This window comes from Chiloscyllium plagiosum, unplaced genomic scaffold (genome assembly GCF_037043375.1).
Source record: "Chiloscyllium plagiosum isolate Xiang-an unplaced genomic scaffold, Cpla_swu_hap1 HiC_scaffold_22, whole genome shotgun sequence".
Classification (NCBI taxonomy): domain Eukaryota; kingdom Metazoa; phylum Chordata; class Chondrichthyes; order Orectolobiformes; family Hemiscylliidae; genus Chiloscyllium; species Chiloscyllium plagiosum.
The window spans coordinates 45157921-45182150 of NW_028270160.1; the positions used below are offsets into that span (position 1 = coordinate 45157921).

Here is a 24230-nt window from a genome sequence, read left to right on the forward strand (position 1 = left end):
ATTGCTTCACTGCATTCAACAGTACTTAAATTCCAATGTCATTTGAATCCTGAGAGTTAACTTTTCTTTGATCAATCGTCCAACCATCTGCTGAGCATTCTGAAGCTGTGGAAAAATAGGCCACTACTGAAAATATGTATTATGTATTTGACTCTATTGAACTTTTTTTAAGCAGCTATGCATGGAAATTCATTAGCTGAGCTCCAAACCCCAATACTGGATTCAGCTTTACAGGGTTTTTGTAGACAGTTATCAAGGAGACTGCATATATTTTGCCTGACATCTTCTAGGAGTACAGGTCATTCTGCTATTATGTGCGTTTCGGCAACGTAAATTCAATGTAACCTGTTTGATAAATTAGGGATGCTGTTTCTAAAGGACAAACTTTTAAAAATTTGTGTTAGCTGTAACATGATTACATTGCCAACACTAAACACTGTTTGCAATGCACAACTTTTCTCTAACACACAGTTGCACAGGGCAGCATAGTACTCAGTGGTTAGCACTGCTGCCTCAGCGCCAGGGATCTGGGTTCAATTCCTGCCTCAGGTGACTGTGTGTGTAGTTTGCACATTCTCCCAGTGTCTGCATGGGTTTCCTCTCAATCCAAAGATGTGCAGGTCAGATGAATTGGCCAAACTAAATTGCCCATAGCATTAGTCAGAGGGAAATGGGTCTGGGTGGGTTACTCTTCAGAGGGTCGGTGTGGACTTGTTGGGCCGAAGGGCCTGTTTCCACACTGTAGGGAATCTAATCTAAAAAAAACCATCACATTATAAAGAACTGACTGTAGTTAGAATTAATGTTTTTGAATATCTGATTATTTTGATAGTTTTGAGCATTTCAAAAGGCATGAGTTCTGTCCAGAATGGATGCAATGGAGGTAAATCGGATGCTGGAAAAGCGCAGGTCAGGCAGCATCCAAGGAGCAGGAGAATCAACGTTTCGGGCATGAGCCCTTCTTCTGTGGCAGAAGGGCTCATGCCTGAAACGTCGATTCTCCTGCTCATTGGATGCTGCCTGACCTGCTGCGTTTTTCCAGCAACACATTTTCAGCTCTGATCTCCAGCATCTGCAGTCCTCACTTTCTCCAAGGTAAAATCGGATGGACCAACAAGGGTGAGGATGCCTAACACTCTCAATTCAGCCAATATTCCACTAAATAAGGTGTGCACCCTAATCTGTGCATGCCAGGCATATTCTGGCAGCAATAGCCAAGCTAAAGCCTGTCCCATTCATCTAGGCTGGGGGTGGGGGGAGCAAAAGACTATCGGACAGGTGACTTGATTGAGAATTTTATATTTTAATTAACGTCCAATGCTGTTATTTAAAAGGCCAAAACAATTTGCTAGAAGTGGAGGAAGTAGGAGAAGTACACAAGTTCTCAAATGTACAAAAGCCCTCTGCCAGAAAAGTATTGGAAATTAATTTTGCATAAGTTACTTACACCTGTTAAGATATGAAAACAAGATAAGTACATCCAATTACAAAAAGGTCAGCTTCCCCAAGTAAGCACATTGAAATGAGCTGTTCCACTCCTCAAACTATATGAAGGGTCACACATAATGGGGTTTTTCATCTAAACAGAAGGTCTGGTATAAAGCGAAAGAAGTGCAACAACAGTGTGCAGCTGCTAACAGACAGATGAACACACAAAACAAAGAAATTAACTATTCTATCGACAATTACCGATTCAGGGCACCTTCCAAATGCTCATTTGATACATCAAAATAGTAGTTGGTATGTTCCCCACTGGTAAATGCATTTGAGCTCCCAGCATGTTCACTGAGGAACTGACTGTACTCATTCTCCTTTGGATACTTCTCAGTTCCTAAGAAAAGCATATGTTCACAAAAATGGGCAAGTCCAGGTATCTCTTTGGGATCTGCCAAGGAGCCTGAAACAAAAATAAAAATTAGGAAAACGACAGTTTAAAGGTTGTGCTTAAATCCTAAACATTTTGCTTATAACATTCAAAAATATTTATTAAATGATGAATGAGCATATTTTTTAAAAAACATACAATAGGAAATGCACAATAGGAAGTGTGAAACAATGTTCAAAGCACTCTCAGTTAAAAAGGACGTTTTTAAAATAATACAATTAAATTGTACGATTACAACCTTATATCTTGACAGACAAACTTGCTGACTTGTAGAAATAGTATAGTCAATGTTTGTTAATTCAAATGAATGACAAGAAAAAGTCAAATATCAGCCAGTTGGATAATCTTTTTTTAAAAAAGATAATTAAGTAACTTTAATTGATAGGAATTTAGAGAGTACAGGTCCAGGGAAAGACACAGGCTCGATACATAAAAGGAACAAGAGACAACAGGCAAGGGCTTGTGATATTTTAAAATCTTTAAATTTGTTTTGTAATAGTTTATTTTCCATTTTTAAATGGAGTAAAATTGTTGAGCGCATAACTATTTAATGCAATAAAAAAGGACTTTAGGTCCAAAGAATTGAATAACGATTAACAAATTGGAACCACTCAAACTCTTGCAGGGAATTCTCATTTTCCTTCTGAGAGATATTCTTTCTAACATTCTAGCAAGGAAATTATGAATATTCTGCTAAGTTTGTTATATATTCAAATAAGGAAATCCAGAAACTACCTAAATAGCAGAAAAAAAAAAGCCAGTAATGGTGGGACAAAAGGGAGACAAAAATGTATAAAAAGGTAAAAGATGGAAGAAAGGTGATTTGTGCCAAGTGGTCAGACTAAATTGCCCATAGTTTCTACAGATGTGCAGGCTACCTGGATTGCCACAGTAAATGCAGGGTCACACGGATAGGTGGAGGGGATGGGACATTTTTCAGAGGGTCAGCACAGACTCAATGGGCAGAATGGTCTCTTTCTACATTGTAGGATTCTATGACAGGTGACATTTACAGGAATCAGAGGCATACAAACCAATAAAGGGTTTTGAACGATGTTGGGGGCCTTAAACCAAAAAAGGCCAAAATGGACAATTGCAGATATAGTGAGCAGAACTAGGGTATGGGGAGTAGAATTTGGAATCACTTTAAACCTAAACAGCATGGATGACGAATGGTTGACCAGCATTTGAACAGCCAGATATAATTATTTCAGCAACGTACATCAAAAAAAGAATAACCTGTGGCTGCTGCAAAGCTCCAAGTCAGCAATCGACATGACAGAGATACGCAACCAAGGCACAACGTGCAGCAGGTAGGGCACGGGGGTGGTGAAAAGCTGAGCTCAACCTGAGAAAGTGGCCAGAAGGTGAACTGTTGACAAAGGTTTAAAGCTATTGGCAGAAGCAAAGATAATGGCTCTGGTTTCAGCTTAACTGAAATGAACTGCAGCTCAACTAAGGCTGAGTGCTCAGCAACACAGTACACGAAGAATGTTCATGAAATTAGAGCTTGCAGTTTCAGCAAAAGAACCAGGAGTTAAAAAAAATCTCAAAGTAGAAGTGATTGTGCTAATTAAAATGGTAAGTTCAATGTGCCGATTAGATACGATAAGAGTCAAAATAGTTGACTTATCAACCCCGGTATCATATGAAAGCTTTCAAAGTCAGGCAAAAATAATTGATTAACTAGTTTATCGTGTGTTAAAAAGAATGCATAGGTCATAACCTCATCATCCTCCTGCTTTTCTAAAACATGGTCATAACTATTTCAAAGATACAGCACTATAAATTGCTTTGGTCTGAAGGATAAGACAAAATCATATGGCTATGCCCATTCTTTTTGCGTTGGTCCAGTTTGATAATAATTAAAAACAGAACAGGATCACAGTGTACATAGAGACCATTCGACTCATTGAGTCTGCCCCAATTAGCATTTACCACGGATAATCTACCCAGCCTGCATATCCCTGGACACTATGGGGCAATTTAATATTGTCAATCCACCTAACCTGCGCATCCTTGGACTGTGGGAGGAAAATGTAACACCTGACAGAAAACCCATGCAGATATGGGAAGATCATGCAAACTCCACACAGACCGCTGCAAGGCTGGAATTTAACACAGGTCGCTGGCACAGACGGGCAGCAGTGCTAACCGCTGAACCACTGTGTAAGCAGGAACAATCACAAGATTGTATACCAAAAGCACATTTCACAAAGGATACACAGAAGAACCATTAATATTTTAACTGATATTAGTACCAATGTGAACATCCAGGGCTGCAGAAGACTTGTCAGTAGTGGGATCATGAATGAGTAACACACGAATGTCATTAGAGAGTTCCAATCCGCGATATTCACGTTTATCCTCAGGAGATTTGATAACATTGGTCACTATTCTCTTGATGGAAGGGTTATTCATTCTCAGGTTTCTTGTTGGCTGCAGGCTGCAAATGGGAGACATTTCAGTAAATATAACATATTACTACATTGCTGATTCAAGTAAGCGATCGGTAGAAATGTAAACATAAGTAGAACTCCTGAATAGCATCTCAAATTGAAAGTGCTGTCATCTGTAGACAGGTTATTGGATGCAACTCCAAGACAATTTGTATTAAATTTCCACCAAATGCTCTTTTGATCTAAGAAAGCCATCTGAAATGACAGAGACAAATATCAAATTGTACATTGCTGCAATAATAAAAGATCAATGTCAAGCAAGAAATTGCTCACAAATGCAACAATTAAGGGACAACCATTGAGTTTTCAAAGTGCTTGAGTAAGAAAGTGTTTGGTCAAACAAGACAAACTCTCCCAATACTTCCCTGTAAAAGCAATATGTGGGTTAACACTGTAAAGATCCCAGACTGATTCCCAGTCAGGTATAGTCTTTGCCAGTGTGGCACATCATCTATCAGCTGCATTTCCCAAACTTTGCCCCAATATAACATCACTTCAAGGCTTGATAGTCATCGTCAAGATCCCTCAGTAAAAGTAGGGATGTATTTGTAGGAGGCGGCAGCGGCAGCAGCAGTGGAGGCAGAGGAGGACTGGAAATGTTCAAGGGGCTTGTCTGCTAATGTGGGAGGGCAGCTGTTAGGTCAATCAGACAGCCCCATGGCGTTCATCACTTCCTTGGAGCTCACAAGCCAAAACTTTCAGCTTCTGCCCCCACTGAGAATCTTGATTCTCACTTTGGGAAGATCTGAGCCACGGGCTAGGAAGGGAAAAGGGAGGCTTCTTAACACATTTCACTATTGCAACAACAGTTGCATGAACATCAAGTCAGAATGGTACTGGTTGCAATAACATATTTATCATTGTTGATTTGCACCTCAAACAAAACTATAAAAATACTTTTGCCTCTACGAAACGTCCTTGGATGTCCTTGCAAGCTCACTTTCACTGGGTCCACTTTCATACCCTCACAACTAACCTATTTAAATTCAAAATTGTTTTTCCAAAATATTAGAGTTTTAGTTATGAAGAGAGGTTAGCTAGAATAGGGCAGCATGGTGGCTCATTGGTTAGCACTGCTGCCTCAGTGCCAGGGACTAGAGTTTGATCCAGCCTCAGGCGACTTTCTCTCCTTGTCTATGTGGGTTTCCTCCCACAATCCAAAGATGTGCAGGTTAAGTGAATTGGCCATGCGAAATTGCCCAGAGTGATCAGGGATGTGTAGGTTAGGTGCATTAGTCAGGGTAGAGTAATAGAATAGGGGAATGGGTCCGTGTAGGTTACTCTTCAGAGGGTGGGTGTGGACTTGTTGGGCTGAATGGCCTGTTTCACCACTATAGGGATTCTAAGAAAATAGGGCTGTTTCTCTTGCAGCAGAGAAGGCTAAGGGGGTCAGGGGACATAACTGAGATGTGTAAAATTATGAGGGGACAAAGACAGGAAGAAATCTTTTTCCATGGAGGGATCAATGACTAGGAGACATATCATTAAAGGGAAGGGGCTGGAGGTTTGGAGATGTGAGGATTTGGTTTTCACCAGATTCCATTGACTGGAATCTGGAACTCTGCCAAAAAGGGTGGTAGATGCTGCAATCCTCACAACATTCAAGAACAAGTTAAACGTATACTATGACACCAAGGCATACAAGACTATGGGCCAAGTGCTGGAAAATGGGATTAGAATAGGTGGTGGTTGTTTTTGACCAGTGCAGATCGATGAGGTCAAAGGGCCTTTTGCCGTGCTGTAGATCTCTGACTCTATGAAGATGTTATTAACAAAATTGTCGAGAGGAATTAATAGAATATATTTGGATTTTGCAGAAGACTTTGGACAAGGACTCCCACAAGATTGGTCAGGAAAATTAAAATATACAGTACACCAGGTAAGGTACTAGCACTGATTAAACAATTGGCTAACATACAGGGACAGAGCAGAAATAAATGGGTCATTGTCAAGTTTTCACAATGCGACTAGTAGGGTATTACAAGAATCATTAGTTCAGACCCAGCTTTATTTAATATACAAGTAGTCCCTGATTCAATCAACATCAGACTTACAAATGTTAGTATTTACTAATATGATCCCATACTTGATTTAGTTTTTAAAGATCCACACACAAACATTTCCTGTGCTTACACTTTCCAATGTGTTTCAATTTGGAGACAAAGACTTGCAAACAGACTCCAGAACAGAATCCATTCACAACCCAGTAACTGCCTGTATCTCAATAATTCGATCTCGTGGACCAATATAATATTTCCAAATTTGCAGATGATATAAAGCGAAGCAGAAGTCTGTGCTGAGGAAGATGGAAAATGTTTCTTGGGGGAACTTGGACAGGCTTAGGTGATTAGGCAAGAACAAGGCAGATGAAATATAATATGGAAAAATGTGAGGTAGAAGGAACAGATGTGCATAACATTCCTCAAAGAGAGAAGTTGGAAAGTGTAAACATGAGAAGGGACTGGACTGTCTTTTTCAGTAGATCACTGGGAGTTACCATTCAGGTGTAGTAAGCTATCAGAAGACTCTTGAACGTTAGCTTTTTTTTTGCAAGCACATTCACGACAGGAGTAGTGAAGTCTTGCTTCAGTTGCATAAGAGCTTGGTTAGACCACACCAGGTCTCCTTATCTCAAAAAAAAAGTTACTTTTGCCAGAGAGAGAGTGTGCAACAACAGTTCAGACTTACTCTTAGACAGTCTGAAAAGCTTTCTTGAACTCGTCCATATTAGCTAGAGTTTCTAAGAATGAGAAGCGATTCCCATTGAAGCCTAGAAATTACTTAAAAAGGATAGACAGAGTTGGGGAGGGGGCACTATTTAAAAATAAGAGGGATATCAATTAGGACCAATAGGAGGAGAATTCTGTTTACTGAGGGTGATGAATCTTTGGAATTTACCATGGAAATTTAAGTGTGTATATTTAAAGTAGAGTTTGATAATTTTTTTGATTATCAATGGTGTAAAGGGTTATGCGAATAAAGTGGGTTAAAGATATCGAAGCGTTTAATCAGCCGTCATTGTACTAGATGGTGAAGCAGACTCAACATGCTTGAATGGCCTACTCCTGTTCCAATGTTCCTTTTCCGCTTGACAAACTAGTCAGAAAGTAAAAGCCCATGAGATCCAATGATCCAAAATTGGATCAGTGGTAGGAAGCAAAGTGTGCTGGTCACAGGTGTTCTTATTCAAGGTTCCTCCCAATCCACCACCCCCCCCCCCCCCCCCCCCCCCCCCCCCTTACCTCTTGTGGTTTATATCAATGATTGAGGCTTAAATCTAGAGGACATGATTAAAAAGTCTTTACATGATAGAAAAACTGGTCATGTTGTTGATAGAGATAGTTCCGCAGCAGACCTCAGGAAGATACCAAAAGGATTGCTCAGGTGGAAAGAAGCTCAGGTCAGGAAGAATTGGCAGTTTTTTCCTGAATTGATCAGTTTTTATTTTTATTTTTATTCTCAATTTCCATCTGCACTTAAAATTGACAACAAATAGTAGCTGAGAACAGATACCAATGCCAAAGCAGATAGTAGTTGCCCAGCCCTCGAGAAGGCAGTGGCATAATCTCTTCTTGAACCACAGCAAAAAGCTTGATTTTAAAATGAATATAAAAGACCAGTCAGGATAATCATTTTCTATATCTACAGCAAAGTGAAATTATAAAACTAAAAACATTATATGGGTCGCACACTTATTAAAAAAAAACGCTGGTGGCAACTTGAGATTCAAATATTCAAACAAGTTCAACTTGAACAAAGCACAAATTTACTGCTGGTACAAAGTTGAAATAGCTCCCGATGTCAACGCTGTGGCATTTGTATATGTTGTACATCATTATGAAGCAGGAGCAAATTACTGCAGAAACTGGAATCTGAAGTATATTGACTCTGTAAAAACCTATTATAGCTCAAGTGTACAGAGGAACCTCAATTATCCGAGCGAGTTGGGCAGGCACTATTGAATTCAGATAATTGAATATTCAGTTAATTGATTCATTTTTTTTTACATTAGATTCCCTACACTGTGGCAACAGGCCCTTTGGCCCAACAAGTCCACAACTCCGAAGAAAAGCCCACCCATTCCCCTACATTTACCCATGACTAATCCAAGCAAACACTCTGAACAATTTAGCATGGCCAATTCTCCTCACCTGCACATCTTTGGACTGTGGGAAGAAACCAGAGCACCCGGAGGAAACCCACACAGACACAGGGAGAACATGCAAACTCTACACAGACAGCTGCCCGAGGCAGGAATCGAACCCGGGTCCCTGGCGCTGTGAGGCTGCAGTGCTAACCACTGAGCCACCGTGCCGCCCCTCTCCTCTGATTCAATGCCTCTCCACTGGGGCTTGGAGTTAGCTTAAGTTTCCTTTTTCCTCGCTCCCTCTCTGTCTCAGGATTTGTTTCTGATGGGTTAACTCCAGGAAAGATAAGAGAGGTAGGCAGATAGTGCAGGTGTCTTCTGTGGCTATCCCTATTTCAAACAAGTATTCTGCTTTGGAAAGTGTAGGGAGAGATGGACACTTAGGGGTACGTAGCACGAACAGCCAAGTTTCTGATATTGAGACTGTCTCTAATGTAAAGAGAGGTACGTTGGGTTCCAAGCAATCAGTTGTGTTAGGGGACTCTAATCTGGGGTACAGCCAGACGTTTCTGTGGCCAGCACCAAAAAATCAGAATGGTGTGTTGCTTCCCTGGTGCCAGGATCAAGGATGTCTCAGAGAGGGTGCAGAATGTTCTCAAGAGGGAGAGGGACCAGCAGGAGATCATTGTACACATTGGAACTAACGATATAGGAAGGGAAAAGGTTGAGATTCTGAAGGGAAATTACAGAGATTTAGGCAGGAATTTAAAAAAGGAGGTCCTCAACAGTAGTAATATCTGGATTACTCCCAGTGCACAAGCTAGTGAGGGCAGGAATAGGAGAATAGAGCAGATGAATGCTTGGCTGAGGAGCTGGTGTACGGGTGAAGGATTCATGTTTTTGGATCATTGGAACCTGTTTTGGGGTAGAAGTGACCTGTACAAGGAGGACAGATTGCACCTAAATTGGAAGGGGACTAATATACTGGCAGGGAAATTTGCTAGAGCTGCGCAGGAGGATTTAAACTACTGGGTGGGGAGGGTGGAAAAGAGGGGGAACCCAGGGAGATATTGAGGAAAGATTTCAATCTGAGACTGGTACAGTTGAGAACAAAGGCGAGTCAAATAGTCAGGGCAGCCAGGGACAAAGCACAGAACAAAGTAGAACTGATAAATTAAACTGCATTTATTTCAATGCAAGGGGCCAAACAGGGAAGGCAGATGAACTCAGGGCATAGTTAGGAACATGTGACTAGGATAGCATAGCAATTACAGAAATATGGCTCAGGGATGGACAGGTCTGGCAGCTTAATGTTTCAGGATACAAATGCTACAAGAAGGATAGAAAGGGAGCAAGAAAGAAGGGGGAGTGGCATTTTTGATAAAGGGAAGGCATTGCATCTATGCTGATGGAGGATATTCCTGGATACTTGTATTATAGACCCCCTAATAGTCAGAGGAAAATTGAGAAACAAATTTGTAAGGAGATCTTAGCTATCTGTAAGAATAATAGGGTGGCTATGGTAGGGGATTTTAACTTTCCAAACATTGGCTGGGACTGCCATAGTGTTAAGGGTTTAGATGGAGAAGAGTTTGTTAAGTGTGTACAAGAACATTTTCTGATTCAGTACATGCATGTACCTACTAGAGAAGGTGCAAAACTTGATCTACTCCAGAGAAATAAGGCATGTGTCAGTTAGGGAGCATTTTGGGGCCAGCCTCCATAATTCTGTTAGCTTTAAGATAGTGGTGGAAAAGGATAGACCAGATCTAAATGTTGACGTTCTAAATTGGAAAAAGGCCAATTTTGACAGTATTAGGCAAGAACTTTCAAAAGCTGATTGAGCGCAGATGTTTGCAGGTAAAGGGACAGCTAGAAAATGGGAAGCCTTCAGAAATGAAATAACAAGAGTTCAGAGAAAGTATATTCCTGATAGGATGAAAGAAAAGGCTGGGAGGTATAGGGAATGCTGGGTGACTAAAGAAATGGAGGGTTTGGTTAAGAAAAAGAAGGAAGCATATGTCAGGTATAGACAGGATAGATCGAGTGAATCCTTAGAAGATAGTAGGAGTAGACTTAAGAGAGAAATTAGGAGGGCAAGAAGGGGACATGAGATAGCTTTGACAAATAGAGTTAAGGAGAATCCAAAGGGATTTTACAAAATACATTTAAGGACAAAAGGGTAACTAGGGAGAGAATAGGTCCCTCAAAGATCAGCAAGGCGGCCTTTGTGTGGAGCCGCAGGAGAAGGGGCAGATACTAAATGAGTATTTTGCACCAGTATTTACTGTGGAAAAGGATATGTAAGATATAGAATGTAGGGAAATAGATGGTGACATGTCGAAAAATGTCCATACTATAGGGGAGGAAGTGCTGGATGATTGAAATGCTTAAAATGGATAAATCCCCAGGACCTGATCAGGTATACCCTAGAACTCTGTGGGAAGCTAGAGACGTGATTGCTGGGCCTCTTGCTGAGATACTTGTATCATCGATAATCACAGGTGAGGTGCCGGAAAACTGGAGGTCGGCTAATGTAGTGCCACTGTTTAAGAAAGGTGGTAAGGACAAGCCAGGGAACTATAGACCAGTGAGCCTGACTTCAGTGGTGGGCAAGTTGTTGGAGGGAATCCAGAGGGATAGGATGGACATGTATTTGGAAAGGCAAGGACTGATTATCCCTAATCAATATGGCTTTGTGCGTGGGGAATCATGTCTCACAAACTTGATTGAGTTTTTTGAAGAAGTAACAAAGAGGATTGATGAGGGCAGAACAGTAGATGCAATCTACATGGACTTCAGTAAGGCGTTCGACAAGGTTCCCCACGGGAGACTGATTAGCAAGGTTAGACCTCATGGAATACAGGGAGAACTGGCCATTTGGATACAGAACTGGCTCAAAGGTAGAAGACAGAGGGTGATGGTGGAGGATTGTTTTTCAGACTGGAAGCCTGTGACCAGTGGAGTGCCACAGGGATCAGTGCTGGATCCTCTACTTTTTACTGCTTATATAAATGATTTGAATGTGAGCATAAGAGGTACAGTTAATAAGTTTGCAGATGACACCAAAATTGGAGGTGTAGTGGACAGTGTAGGTCACCTAAGATTACAACAGGATCTTGATCAGATGGGCCAATGGGCTAAGAAGTGGCAGAAGGAATTTAATCTAGGTAAATATGAGGTGCTGCATTTTGGGAAAGCAAATCTTAGCAGGATTATACACTTAATGGTAAGGTCCTAGGGAGTGTTGCTGAACAAAGCGACCTTGGAGTGCAGGTTCATAGCTCCTTGAAAGTGGAGTCACAGGTTAATAGGATAGTGAAGGCGGCGTTTGGTATGTTTTCGTTTATCGGTCAGAGTACCGAGTACAGGAGTTGGGAGGTCATGTTGCGGCTGTACAGGACATTGATTAGGCCACTGTTGGAATATTGTGTGCAATTCTGGTCTCCTTTCTATCGCAAAGATGTTGTGAAACCTGAAAGGGTTCAGAAAAGATTTACAAGGAATTTGCCAAGGCTGAAGGATTTGAGCTAGAGGGAAAGGCTGAATAGGCTGGGGCTGTTTTCCCTGGAGCGTCGGAGGCTGAGGGGGGTGACTTTATAGAGGTTTATAAAATCATGAGGGGCATGGATAAGATAAATATACAAAGCCTTTTCCCTGGGGTCAGAGAGTCCAGAACTAGAGGGCATAGGTTTAGGGTGAGAGGGGAAAGATATAAAAGAGACCCAAGGGGCAACTATTTCACTCAGAGGGTGGTATGTGTATGGAATGAGCTGCCAGAGGAAGTGGTGGAGACAAGTAAAATTGCAACATTTAAAAGGCATCTGGATGGGTATATGAATAGGAAGGATTTGGAGGGATATGGGCCAGGAGCTGGCAGGTGGGACTAGGTTGGGTTGGGATTTCTGGTTGGCATGGAAGAGTTGGACCGAAGGTTCTGTTCCGTGCTATACATCTCTAAGACTCTAAATGCAGTTCATTAAAATATCCTGTTCCATCTTTCAACTAATCCTTTCTCTGGTGGATTTTGCATCAGATAGTGAAAATGTACGACTACACAGAGTACAGTGGAACGTACACGACTCTCTAGTACACAATCTGAAATGGACTTCTAACCAAAAACTCATTTCTGGGTACGCAAACACAAATAAAACTGTATCTATACATTAGGGAACCTGGATTCAATCCTTATCAGCATGCCAATTCCTCTGTAGTAGTACAGCAGATTAAGAAAGACTAAGAAAATGAAAATTACATCCCATTCACAGGCCAAGGCAGATCACTCAGCCTGGCATCTGCTGGTAAAATAGTTTGAGTTCTTCCAAATCAGACTGTTCAGGAAACTGGAGACAAAAAAATGACTAACTCCTCTTAAAATTTGTGATAAAAAGACACTAATAAAATGATTTATTCATAGTTTTCTTTGATAACTTTTATAGCATATGACAAACAGATGCTCATAAAAAAAGGATGTGGAGTGACTTGATAGCTGATCTCACACCATTGAGCAATAAGAAAATATCAATAACTGTTGTTAAAAATAAAGTGTATTGTTGCAGCTGATGCTTTGCCAAAGAGAGTAGTGAAATCAAAGTTAAAGCAACACAAAGTTAAAAAGTGAAGCGATGGGGAGGCTTCAAGGCTGTTTGTTATATTGCTTCAGGAAGAGTTATGGATCGTTCTTATGAAGCAGATGTTCTAAATGGCCTGTGTTGTAATCTTATTTAAAATTGTACAGACCTCTCAAAACTTAGTCCTGTTTCTTCAAACATTCAAATATCACAGTTTCTACTGAATCTTGTTGCGACCACAGTGAAGTGCATGATTGAATGGTGGAGAGGTTGACTAATCTCAGGGAGCAAATCACCGAATAACATAATTGTTAGAATCCATCTAAAAGTATACTGTTTAAATAAGTTAGATGGTAGGTGTAACACTGGAGAGAAGTGCCCATCCCCGAGCACTCTCTGGCCCGGGGAACGGTGCTACTAAAACATGTTGAACTCAGTTCAGAAGTTTGTAATCCTCGGTACTCTCCCGGAAGGACAACCCGCAGCCAGCTCCAAACTGGCTCCGTTTATCGCCGCTTCTCCGGCAAGTGCCCAACCCAGAGCCGTGTGTTACTGGCGGAGACCAAAGTGTCTCTTTACCCCACCGGGAGGTGCCCAACTATTGCACACAACAGAATGACCTTCACCCCGAGACATGACTCGGCACCTCGTGGCGCGGCCACAGGCCTCGACCTATCCCAGCCCGGGCCTAGCCGTGGAGCAGCGCCGGCCGCTGGTTTTGGGCGAAGAGGGCCAAGCGCGAGGCCGGCCATCCATTACCCCCCTTAATCCGGGGCCGCGCTCTCACTCCACACGGGCCCCAGACTTACCGCTGGCGCTGGGAATAGCAGAGCCGCAGCAGGCGCCCCACGCTCTGCATGTCCGCCCGCTCCAACCGAGGAGAAGGGGGTTGGGGTTGGAGAACCGCTCCCGGGACAGATGCGGGAGGGTGGACGGGGACGGGCGCGGGGGGAGTCTCTCCTCAAACTCTGCACGGTCCGAGGCGCCGGGATCGTACTCACGTCAACCCTGTCAGCGTGTCTCCAAAGGCCGGGTACTCCGGAGCGGCTGTCACTCGGTTGGCGGCTCCTAAGCGTCCGCGCACGGGTAAGCGGAGGGAGGATACCGGCTCGCGGCCGCTGAACCGTACGCACCTGCGATAATAACCGGTAATATCGCCCCTCACCGTGTGTGACATCACAATCCAGCTGATATCACCGCCTTATATGCGGCTCATTGCTGATGTCATCACCGTAGAATCTTTGTTTCATTCTCTTAGAATTAAGGTCACCAGAAATAACAACATATCACTGCTGCAAGAGTTTCACACTGATGCCTCTTCCAACCACACACTATGGACACCAGCTCATCAGTTGGGCCGACTACAGCCTCTGCCATGTGTTGCCGTCCATTCGAATCCTTGATACCACGGTCGCTGTGTCCCAATGTTTCGAAATTCAAATAGTCTGGATTTTGCAGTGAATGCTGAAACCATACAGGGGCTACATAGTGAAATCCTAGACTTTTGGTTTGTCTGAAACCTGCCGGACTTATTGTGAAAACTTTGGTGAATTGTCCAGTACTTATCTCAAAAGTTGCACTCGGTTATTTAAATTATGTTTCCTACCTGATGGTAGTACTGAACAAGTCAGATGTCACAGTAAAACCTGGCTTGATAGACACTAAGTCTTAGTCTTTTTTAACATAGAGGTCAGTCGCAGAGTATATCTAGAAGATTGGGAAAGCTTTAAAGGTCAACAGAAAACCACAAAACGAGCTATAAAGAAAAATAGATTGAGAAAAAAATTGGTCAGAGTATAAAGACAGCAAAAGTTTCTATAAATATATAAAAAGGAAAGACTGGCTAAAGTAAACATTGGCCCTTTAGAGGAGGGATTTAGTAATGGGTCTTGAGGAAATGGCCGAGGCATTTAATAGGTATTTTGTGTTGGTCTTCACAATGGAGGACATGAATAACATGCCAGTAATTAAATGAGATGAAGGTAGATGAGGACTTCAAAATAATCATTATCACGAAAGAGCAAGCTATTGGGCAAGCTAATGGAGCTAAGGGTAGACTAGTCTCCCGGCCCTGATGGGATGCATCCCAGCGTGCTAAAAGAGATGGAGAGGAGAAATAGCAAGTGCACTTGTGGTAATTTTCCAAACTTCCAGGACTCTGGGATAGTTCCAGCAGATTGGAAAACAGCAAATGTGATGCCACTGTTTAAAAAGGGAGGTAAATAAATGATGGGGAATTACAGACCAGTTAGCTTAACTTCTGTAGTGGGGAATATGTTTGAGTCTAAAGAAATAGTAAGGCATCTAGATAGAAAATGTCCCATTGGTCAGACGCAACACGGGTTCATGAAGGGCAGATCATGCCTAACTAAGCTAATCTATTGGTATTCTATGAAGATATTACGAACACAGTGGATAATGGGGACCCAGTAGATATGGTGTATCTAAATTTCCAAAAGGCATTCAACAAGGCTGCTGCATAAGATAAAGATGCAAGGTGTTACGGGCAATGGGTAGAAGATTGGTTAACCAACAGGAAGCAATGATAGGGAATAAATGAGTGCTATTCTGGTTGGCAATCACCAACTAGTGGTGTGCTTCAGGGATCAGTGTCAGGACCGCAATTATTCACAATTTACATAGATGATTTGGAGTTGGGGACCATGTGTAGTTTGTTAAAGTTTGTGGATGATACTAAGATGAGTGGCAGAGAAAGGTGTGTAGAGGACTGTGAAATGTTGCAAAGGGACATAAATGGTTTAAGTGAGTAAGCAAAGCTCTGGCAGATGGAATACAACATTAATAAATGTGAAATCATCCAATAGAAATAACAGTAAAAAGGACTATTACTTGAATGGTAAGAAATTGCAACATGCCGCTGCGCAAAGGGACCTGGATGTCCTTGTGCATGAATCACAGAAGGTTGGTCTGCAGGTGCAACAGGTAATTCAGAATGCTAACTGAATTTTGCTCTTCGTTACTAAAGGGGTGGCACAGTGGCTAGCACTGCTGCCTCATAGTACCAGGCTCCCAGGTTCGATTCCAGCTTCGGGCAGCTGAATGTGTGGAGTTTGCACATTCTCCCCATGTCTGTGTGGGTTTTCTCTGGGTGCTCAGTTTCCTTCCACAGTCAAAAGATGTGCAGGTCAGGTGAATTGGCCATGCTAAATTGCCCATAGTGCTAGATGCATTAGTCAGAGGGAAATGGATCTGGGTGGGTTACTCTTCGGAGGGTTGGTGTGGACTTGTTGGGCCGAAGGGCCTGTTTCCACACTGTACGGAATCTAATCTAATCTAATCTTAAAAAAAGGAAGGATTGACTTTAAAAGCAGGGAGGTTATGTTGCAGCTGTATAGGGTGCTGGTGAGGCCACACTGGAGTACTATGTCCAGTTTTGGTCTCCTTTCTTGAGAAAGAATGTATTGACACTAGAAGGGGTGCAGAGGAGTTGAGGGGATTGGTTTATGAGGAGAGACTGAGTAGACTGGGATTATATTCATTGGAATTTAGAAGAATGAGGGAGGATCTTATAGAAACATATAAAGTTATGAAGGGAATAAATAGATAAGACAGAAGTAGAGAGGATGTTTTCACTGGCGTGTGAAACTAGGACAAGAGGGCATTGCCTCGTAGTTAGAGGAAGCAGATTTAGGACTGAATTTGAAAGGAACTTCTCCACCCAGAGGGTTGTGAATCTAAGGAATTGCCTGCCCAGTGAAGTGGTTAAGGCTTCCATAGTAAATATTTTTAAAGCTAAGATCATTTTTTTGAACAGTAAAGGATTTAGTGTTATGGTGTGAAGATGCGTAAGTGGAGCTGAGGTTACGAAAGGATCAGCCATGATCCTGTTGAATGGCGGAGCAGGCTCAAAGGGCCAGATGGCCTACTCCTGCTCCTAGTTCTTATGTTCTAACATCAAATTAATTACACTAAAGCAAAGTACAAGAACTATATTATACTAGACTACTGGAATTATTGCAATAATGACATTACAAACATAAGAAAGAAGCATTCAAACTTTTATCCGAGCAATAGCCTCACAGAGCGTTACAACTACAGTATAACATCACTCCATTGCCACTTGAAAGCAGCTTACTTAGCTGACATGTATACTTAGCTGTAATCATTTTTCATTGAGCAAATTGTTGCATATTCACTAGATACTATTTTCTCAAATCATAACAAGTATGGACTCATGCAGATAATCTAAAATTGCCATAACTCAGAGGAACATAGGGTTACTCTCTCATTAAAGAGAGAGAGAGACAGACAATTGGTGCTGAGTTTAACCTGACACTTTAACCATGCCTCGGGCAAGGGACGAAGTGAGAAAAGTGGGATCTTCACAGTAACCTCAGCCGGTACAGGAATCGAACCCCATGCTATTGATGTCCCTCTGCATGCAAACCAGCCATCTAGCTAACTGACCTAAACTATACCGACAGAATAATTGCCTCATTATTTGAGTTGAAGGCAATAAATTTGACTGAGATAAATAATAAAATTCAGTGCCGGTCCTGCTCCAAGCAGGAATAATTCCTACTCAGGACCATGGCCTTGTAAATTAAGAATGCCAAAATACTGTAGCACTTCGTCCCATCCCACCCCGCCCCGCTCCGCTCTTCCCACGACTCCCCCCCCCCCCCTCCCAACCAGTACACCCACCTTTAGTTCAGCTCTTGTAAATCTCCCCAAAAAGGTAAAATTTTAAACTTAAATATAGTCAGGTGATGCACAAAGTTAAAAATAACACAACACCAGGATATAGTCCAACAAGCTTAATTGGAAGCACGAGCTTGGAGGCTAGTGCTTCATCTCTGCTTTACTGTTGATCATAAGATCTAACCCATTGTTGCCTTAACACAACTAAGGAAGAGCAATGCATTTTTTGCTGGGTGTTCCTCTCAAGTTACTTATATGACCAAATACCCTCCAGCCCAAATAAAATCTCCATTTGCAGGTACAGGATAAATTTGCAGTTCATAAACTCAGCCAGTTTAACAGCCTTACTTTTTCTAGTATTATCTTTTATGTCTAAGTCTTCCTCTTGGTTTAGTTTCATTTGTAATATTTTATTTCTCATTTCACAATACAAACTCTGTACAAACTCTTCAACAGATGAGTCAAAAATAAGGGGAAACTCATTTAAAACTGAGATGTGTTGAAATTATTCTCAGAGGTACTGCATTTCTTGCTTTAACAACTCATGTTGTACAGCTAGCACTGTTGCAAGCTCAGGCAAAAAATCACTAGACTATGACGAGAAAAATATATAAACTCAGCCACATCTTTTAATTTGGGCATTGATTCCAGTCTCTAACTTTTCTTTCACTTGCCGTAGCTTTTTATTGCTTTTCAGGCCAAAGTGTGCTTTCTTGGATTTCAGGAAAGTACACTTTGTCCTTTTTACGTTCACATTGTGATCACTGAGTCTTTTTAACACCTCCCAAATACTTCAAATCCTTGTCCTTTGTTGCAGTTATGACCAGCACATCATCCTGATTGCATGATCGATGCAGTTATTCTTGTAAAATTTTATCCAGTGTAGTTTGGAAGATTTTTGGAGAATACTTCACACCAAGGGCAACTTTGTGTCAAAGTAGAACCCAATCAGTCCATCTATCCTGAGAGACTGCTGGCTCCTTTTATCCACATTGGGCTGTATAGAAGTGTAAGATAAATACAACTGCATCCTTGGATGTTGAAGGGAGTAGCTAGAGATACTAGACGCAAGCAATTTTCCAAGAATCCTTATATTCTGGGAAACCCTTGAGGATTGGTAAACTGCCAATGTAACACATATATTCAAAGGGGGAAGATGATGAAATACAGGTAACTATAGACCAGAGTTCAATATATGTTATTGGGGAAATTATCATCAACTAGGAGAAAATGAGGACTGCTGATTGTCTGAATGTTGTCCTAAGTCCACGCAGGAGCAGTCGGTTCTGTAGGCAGGCGCTGAGGAAAGAGATGTGGCTCTGGTAGCAAGTCTGCTTCAGGATGTGGCTGAAGAACTTCAGGGCAGAGGAGATGACCTGGGGGGTGCAGTAAGAAAGAGACTCACTGACATCCATGAAGAGGAGGAGGAGAACTTCAAGGTAGGCATCCTTGGAAGAGGCTTCGCAGTAAGGTTATAATCAACTAGGAGAAAGTGAGGACTGCAGATGTCCAGACTCCATGCAGGATCAATGAAGCCTTATGCCTGAAATGCTGACTCTCCTGTTCCTCGAATGCTGCCTGACCAGTTGTGCTTTTCCGGCACCACACTCTTCAACGATGAAAATATTATCAAGGATGTAATAGCACAGCATTTAGAAATACATAATATAATCAAGCAGAGTCAGCATGGTTTCATGAACAGAAATCATGTATGAGAAATTTATTAGAATCCTTTGAAGAGGTAGCAAGCAGGATAGATAGGGAGAACCTATGGATTTATTATATTTGGACTTCCAAAACACATTGATAAGGTACCACATGTTCAGCTACCTCATAAGAGCCCGTGGGAATCAAGAGTTATGGGGGAAAAGACAGGTAAGTGGAGTTGAGGATTATGAGATCAACTACAAGCTCATTGAATTCAGAACAGACTCGGTCAGACAAATGGCCTACTTCCACTACTATATCTAACTGTCTTATTGGTATAGTTTTGCCACCTGGTTTTAGAAATGTTTTATAATAAATAGATTATTTTTGAGTTAAAGGAACCTACTAAAAGTGTCTTTTATTCTGGATATTAGGATCAGAAAAGAAACAACTGATCATTTCAGTAACTAAATCAAAACATTTATATTAACATTGCAACTCAGTAGTCAGGCTTGATTACAAACGCATTCTGCCTACTCAGGTCATAACACCATTAACATGGAATCATTGAAATATCTTACTTCAACAATGGGTAAATTGAGGAATTGCCCGTATCAACCTTTCTAACAATTCACTTAAAGGAACTGTGCTTCTGAGCAAAGAAGGGCCTAAACTTAAGTCATAATATCAACTTAGCCAGATAGTAAAACCACAATAACTGACTTCCATGCCCTTAGATTGACCAGCAATATAACTAAGCAACTTGCCAGAGAACTAGATTGATCTCCAAGACAACAGGGTCTTCCTATCTGTGCAGATTAAGTACAACGGGTTTATATCCCCCAGATTTTAGAAGAATGAGAAGTGATCTCTTTGAAACATATAAAATTCTCAGAAGATTTGACAGGGCAAATTGGCTGTTTTCCTGACTTTGAAAATGTAGAATGGGGAGAGATGGTCTCATAGTCACAGAGTCATACAGCACAGAAACAGGTCCTTTGGCCCAACTCACCCATGCCAAACAAATTTCCTAAATTGAACCATTATCATTTGCCTGCATTTGGTCAATACCCCTTTAAAGCCTTCTTATCAATGTACCTGTCCAAATGTCTTTTAAATGTTGTATATAGTCTCCCAATAAGGAAGGAATCAGACATTTAAGATTCAGATGAAAACTTCTCCACTCAGAAACTTGTGAATGTCATTCTCTACCCCTAAAGTCTGCAGAAGCTCAGTCAATGAGCATAGCCAAGTTTGCAATCTGTAGATTTTGGATTTGAAGGAAATTTTGAATATTAGGATAGATCAAGAAACGTAGACTGGTGTCGAAGATAACCCAAGAGCCTAATGAATGATGGAACAAGCTCAAGGGCTGTATGATCTACTCCTGCTCTCATTCTTTATGTTGTCAATCACAGAATAATCTCACTTGGCTCTTTTTTTAAAATGGCAGATATTCCCTTGAGCAATCTAAGATTAATCACATTGCCTTAAAATAGCATAAGACCTTTATCTATTTAAATATTCATCAAGTTTATCTTTAAACCACACTGCTCTTTCTGCTCCTGGTGACAAACTCAAGCAAACCTTTCAGGAAACAAATGGCTTCTACGCCCTTTTCTCACTCTCTTACTGATAACTTTAAATTGATAACTCCTTATCATTGATTGTCTATCCAAATGCAATAACCTTTCCCTTTAGCCCTTCAAAATGTCTAAAATATCAATTAAGTTTTATCTTAACCATTTTTGTTTCAAAGTCAACATTCCTGTATCCTAAGTATTTCCTATAATATATGGTATAGTTTCCTGTCCCTGACATAATCCTTGAATCAATGCTGTATAATCGCTGTTTGTAAAATTCTTCTAAAATAGCATATCCAAAATTACACAGATGGTTTAATCATTACCTTGTACAAATTTATCATTACTTGTTTAATCTGGTACACTCACACTCTAATTATAAAACTCAAAATATTATGGCATTTTAATTTTTTTTAAAAGGACATTCACCTGCCTGTTTCAATTAGATCACCTTTCATTCTTCTAACTAAAGGTTATACATTTACAGTGTGAGATCACTCTGTTCACCTCCACCCTTACTTTTTTTTATTTCTCGATAGCTCCATGTCCTTCTCAGGTTCCTCACAATTTGACTTGCTGACCAGTAAACCCCGAATTTGTGCTCTCAGCAAATTGAGATTATGCTTTATTTTCACTAGCCCCCTCCTTCAGTCCAAAATAAGAACACAAGAGCACCCAGGATTGATCTTTAATGTACATTACTTTTAACCCTTCTTCAATCTGAACAATGCCCACTAACCCCGAAAAATGTGTTTCCTGTTAATCAATCAACATTTGAGCTTGCACAATATATTACACAAAGCCATTCTCTCTGCATATTCATAATGTCTCAGACTGCACAGTATACAGAGGAACCTCAATTATCCGGCATTCGATTATCCAAATTTCAGATTATCCGGCAAGATCGCAAGGTCCCGATGCTTGGCTGAACCAAGTTATCTGGCATTCAATTATCCGGAAGTCAATTAACCAAAGAAAATAGCTCCCGCTCGTGTCCTTCAGATAATCAAGGTTCCTCTGTATTTTGGACAATACGCAATGTCACAGATCATTGCGTAATGAACCTTGGGTTTTTGCTTACTAAAAGTGTAAAACAATGCCATAGAACATTTAGATCCTCAGTCGACATCATTCTGTATCACGAACATGGAACAGATAGTCTGTTACATCTAAAAATAAAGCAGAGCAAGTGTATAAATTATACACAAAATAAATTTAGAAACATATTATTTTGTAAAATAACTGATGACAAAAAGATTCCCAATGCTGTCATCAAATCTTATCTTTAGATTTTATCTAAGCACTGCTTTCACAGCCTGAGACAACTGGAGATCAGCCTCTGCTAACAAACATTCATCTTGCACCAATCATAACCAATTGCTGTCACAGTGGAGTGAAACCCATGGTGGTAGTCACCAGCAGTGTCTGGCTGTCTGAGGGGTATTCATGCTGGAGGCCAGTCCCTGGCCATTCAGCAGTCGGACATGTTATGGAAACAGGTTAAGGATCAAGTTGGCACAGAATAAGCTGGGGGTGGCTAGCCTGGTGGAATTCAGACATGTGTTATATTAATACATCTATGAACTACTTGAGAAACCACTTTAGGAAATTCTATTTTTTAAACGGTATCACAAATATATACAAATCTTATTACTACAAGTAATGAACACTTGGTTCATTAAATTTTATTCAAGCTGTCTCCAAGGCACAGAATTACACCTTTTATTTTAATTAGTGAAAGATGAATAACATACACTCGAATCTTGGCAGGATACGTTAAACCTACTGGTTATCAAGAAACAGGGACTGGAATTGGTAGCAGCTCTACTCTTGCACCTTAACAGAACTTAACTCTCCATTAAAGTCATGTTGTCAGTGGGTAGGATGTAAAGCTGGTGTTACACTTGACACATCCAGCACATTAGGTTAAAATTGTCCCCCATAATTTTTGTTGGAACAAAAAAATGGTTTAAAATGTTAATGAGTGCACAGGCTTTGTGTTATTAAAATCAACTAGGTGAAAGTGAGGACTGCAGATGCTGGAGATTAGAGGCAAGTGTGAGATGCTGGAAAAGTACAGCAGGCCTATTTTACATACATTTCAATGGATGGAAAGGCAAAGAATTAATTTTAAATAATCCCAACCTTTCAAACGAATGAACAGCAACAAGCATTCATATAACAACTTCAGAGCATTTGAAAATCCTGTCAGTTCACAGGATTGTAATTAGGCATGTACCAAAATCTTGGTCAAAGCAACAGGTTTTCAGGAGTATGTGAAAGGCAGACAAAGAAGTAGAGATTTATGAAGGGGATTTCAGAGCTTACTCCCTTGACAGGAGAAGATACAACATCCATTGGTCAAAAAATTAAAATGAAGTTTGAGACACCAGAACTTGAACAGAACAAATATCTTAGAGGTTTGGGGTTTGAAAGAGATAAGGACAGGTAAATGTAAAGAGGGATTTGAAAACAAAGATAATATTTTTAAAATGGAGGCATTGCTTATTGATCAATAGAGTGGGAGAACCCATCAGTCTATATCATTGACGTAATAATGCAGGTAGTTGGCTCAATCAAAATTCAGGGAACACAGTTGCAGTGGGTGAACAGGACTTTATTACTGTTGTGGCTCAGCTGGGGGAGCATTCTTGCCTCAGAATCCTAGGGCTTGATGACAAAAATTAAGGCTGACATTTCACTGCAGTATTGAGGGGCTATCAGATGTGCTGCCTTTTGGATAAGCTATTAAATCAAGATAACATCAAGCACCTGATAAGGTGGATTTATAAGGTCACACTATTTTGAAGAAAACAGGACAGTTATCCATAATGTCATAGAATCATCGTGTATAAACAGGTCCATTGAGTCTGTTCTGTCACAAATATACTAGCTACGCTGTTTCCCCCTTTTCTGCACCAGGTCCATAGCTTTGAATATTATAACACATCAAGTGCTCATCCAAGTACTTTTTAAAGGTTGAGGTTTTCCACCTCAACACAGGCAGTGCAATCCAGACCACACCACCACCAAGGATTATCCTCAAACCGCTTCTTACTTTAAAATTATGCCACCTAAATATCGGCAGTTTGACTAAGGAACACTGTTTTCTATTCACTCTGCTCTTCATAACCTTAAGACATCTTATCAGGTCCTCCTTTAACCTAACCTTTTTCAAAGAAAACAACCTGAGTTTATTTTCATAGCTGAAATACTCCATCCCACCAATCCTGATGAATCTCCTTTGCAACCCCTCCAATGTAATCACATCCTTTCTATCGTGTGAAGATTAGATAGGTCTGTACAGTCCTATCATGACCTCCCTGCTCTTATAAT

General features: G+C 40.9%; 1 protein-coding gene across 4 annotated transcripts in view; it reads right to left on the bottom strand.

Moving 5' to 3' along the window:
* Nucleotides 1-14585, bottom strand: part of ide (insulin-degrading enzyme) — a 119536-nt gene extending 104951 nt beyond the window's left edge. Inside the window, exons 1-3 of one of the 4 annotated variants that reach the window (XM_043712501.2) lie at nt 14168-14585; nt 4147-4331; nt 1690-1897 (exon numbers count right to left, since the gene is read on the bottom strand). In XM_043712501.2, the coding sequence (XP_043568436.1) occupies nt 1690-1897; nt 4147-4306 (368 nt within the window). In that variant the 5' untranslated portion in view covers nt 4307-4331; nt 14168-14585. The other 3 variants (XM_043712496.2, XM_043712500.2, XM_043712499.2) reach the window with 3 other exon arrangements.
* Nucleotides 14586-24230: the final 9645 nt, after the last annotated feature.